The following is a 2,698-nucleotide window of genomic DNA, read 5'->3' on the forward strand; positions in this document are numbered from 1 at the left end:
ATCATGAGGGCATGAGGTCAAGACTGGCCTGACCAATTAATTGGTGCATTTAAATCACTTCATTATAGCCTGAAGCCACATTGCAACCACCTGGGCAACTGTTTAAACTATATTTCACCAGGACCCACACAAGACCCTGAAAATCAGAATCACTGCTGGAGGAGGTGTTACTATAAAGGATGGTTAGTCCAAATCAACAAGAGAAGTTCATCTTTATTCAGTAGGAGCTGTGGAAACAGCACACGGATTAGAATAAGCTGTAGGCTCATAAATAGTGGTTAAAAATCTTGGATATTCAAACTGGAGAACTGAACAAGTTTTATCAATTCTCAGGCTCAGATTTTTTAAATGGTGAACATACAGATTTATCAATCTCCTTTCTTATCCCCATTCCCCATTCGCTGGTGCATATATTAAAACTGCCAATTATATTGAATAACGGAATATATCATGTAAACAGTAAAAAATATAACAAATACAGCATGTTGTAGTTAAGTAGTATTGTACCAGGGCACGTTTCTCCAAGGGGAGTATAAGACTGTGACTGAGGAAAGCAGACGATTAAAACTGCTTCTTAAGGAAGTGTGCCAAATGCAATGTTGACCACAGGTTTTGAAGGATAAAAGCCAGTTCAAGGAAATGGAACCAATTAGTCATGAACTAGACAGAAAAAGTATGTCATTTGTAGTGGAGGAGCCCCAAGGGAAAGATCCTAAATGGGCTGATTCAGGGTTGGGAGTTGTGCAGTCAGCCCTCAGGTCAGGGAAGGATCCGGGGAGGGAAGGAATACAAAAGAAACCCAGGAGAAAAAGTGAGCAGCTGAGGACAGAGCTCTGTTTACATATAATGATAAGAGAACCCTGAGGTGGCAGGAGTGAAGGTGAACACTTCAGCTCTGACTCTGTTTACTCCAGAGGAACATCTTCCATAATGGCCTTAGGGAATCACAGCACTGTCACAGAGTTCATCTTCCTCCGGCTGTCTGCCGACCCCCATACTGAGGCTGTGCTCTTCGTGCTCTTCCTGGGGATTTACCTCCTAACCCTGATGGGGAACCTGATGCTGCTGCTGGTGATCAGGACAGATTCCCACCTCCACACCCCCATGTACTTCTTCCTGAGTCACCTCTCCTTCCTGGATCTCTGCTACTCCTCAGTCACTGAGCCCAAAATGCTGGAGAACCTTCTTTCTCAGGGGAAATCCATCTCAGTAGAGGGCTGCCTGGCTCAGGTCTTCTTTGTGTTCGCCACGGCTGGGACGGAAGTGTGCCTGCTCGCAGTGATGGCCTATGACCGCTATGCCGCCATCTGCCACCCTCTGCTCTATGGCCAGGTGATGGGAGAGCAGCTGTGTGAGGGTCTGGTGTGGGCCTCGTGGGGACTGGCCTTTCTGGACGCTCTCATCAACATCCTCCTGGCATGGAACCTGGACTTCTGTGAGGCTCATATTATGTCTCACTTCAGCTGTGAGCTGCCCTCTCTGTTCCCTCTGTCCTGCTCTGATGTCTCCACCAACTTTGCAGTTCTGATCGGCTCTGCCCTTCTGCATGCCTCTGCAACATTGCTCCTGATCTTATTCTCTTACTCCCGCATTGTCTCCACCATTCTGAATATCACCTCCGCAACCGGCAGAAGCAAGGCCTTCTCCACCTGCTCCTCCCACCTCACTGCAGTGAGCTTGTTCTATGGTTCTGGTTTTCTTCGCTATTACATGCCAACCTCAGGTTCTCCATTGGAATTTGTTTTCTCCCTGCAGTACAGTGTGGTCACTCCTCTAGTGAATCCCCTTGTCTACAGCTTGAAGAACAATGAAGTAAAATCAGCTCTGAATAGAATGTTGCAAAAAGGTTTCCAACATTTCAGATAACAGAGAACAGACAGAGGATGTTTGGGATACATGGCTGAATTTTATCAAGATAGTTGAAAGTAGAGATTGGGAAAAGTCGTCTTTGCTCATGGCAGGTATGACAAAAAACCTTTTAAGAGCCTCTTTCCATTGAAATTCTCATGTAAAAGCCAGAAGGTACTTGCTCATATTAAATTTGTTCAGGAGCATAGTAATGGGTCAGGTACTTATAATGCAGAATATGTGATTACAGACTTATTCTCCCTTTTATTGGTGAAATGCTCATTCTGTTTAGCACTGAGAATATCGACTATGATCTGAGTTTTTATTTGGATCCAAAGACAGTCTTAGATTAAGTGCAAAAGGTTTGCCAGAAATGAAAAAATCACAACCTTTGAAAATAAAGAGACATAACTAGAGACTCAGGTGTTTGGAGCTTGGACTGGAGGGTGTGTGGAAAAGGTAGAAGGAGCTGAGAGTGGCTGAGAGAGGGAGTCATCCTGTAGGGTTAAGACCAGACTCTCAGAATCATTCCATAGACTCTGTCTCTGCTGGCGCCTTCATCTGGAAGCTGGAAAAGGGGAGGTTTGCAGCCCACCACAGGGGACACCATTGTGGGACTGATGAGGAGGTGCTGAGCCCAGGGAAGGAAAATTTCAGCCGATGCTTGGCTGCTGAAGACATACTGCCTAAACTCTGCTAGAACCAGCTTAGCTGCTTCTTTTCCTTCGCCATCATATTTTCCAGGGGCTGAGTATAAACAGAAGCCAGTTGGCAAAAGTGTGTTCTCTGCAGGCACCCAATCCAAGCAATAGAAGCTAAGCACTTAGAAAGGGCTTGTGGTTGATGGCCA

At 45.7% G+C, this 2,698-nt stretch overlaps 1 protein-coding gene across 1 annotated transcript; it reads left to right on the top strand.

Moving 5' to 3' along the window:
* The first annotated feature begins 930 nt into the window (after positions 1–930).
* On the top strand, positions 931–1,866 carry LOC119543130 (olfactory receptor 8S1-like). Its single transcript, XM_037847817.1, has one exon. It carries the CDS (start codon positions 931–933, stop codon positions 1,864–1,866), a length of 936 nt encoding a protein of 311 aa, XP_037703745.1.
* The last annotated feature ends 832 nt before the right edge of the window (positions 1,867–2,698 follow it).

Source organism: Choloepus didactylus, chromosome 8 (genome assembly GCF_015220235.1).
Source record: "Choloepus didactylus isolate mChoDid1 chromosome 8, mChoDid1.pri, whole genome shotgun sequence".
Taxonomy (NCBI): Eukaryota; Metazoa; Chordata; class Mammalia; order Pilosa; family Megalonychidae; genus Choloepus; species Choloepus didactylus.

Excerpts from the sequence above, each read along its gene's own strand:
- LOC119543130 (XM_037847817.1), top strand. The coding sequence starts at position 931 with ATGGCCTTAGGGAATCACAGCACTGTCACAGAGTTCATCTTCCTCCGG.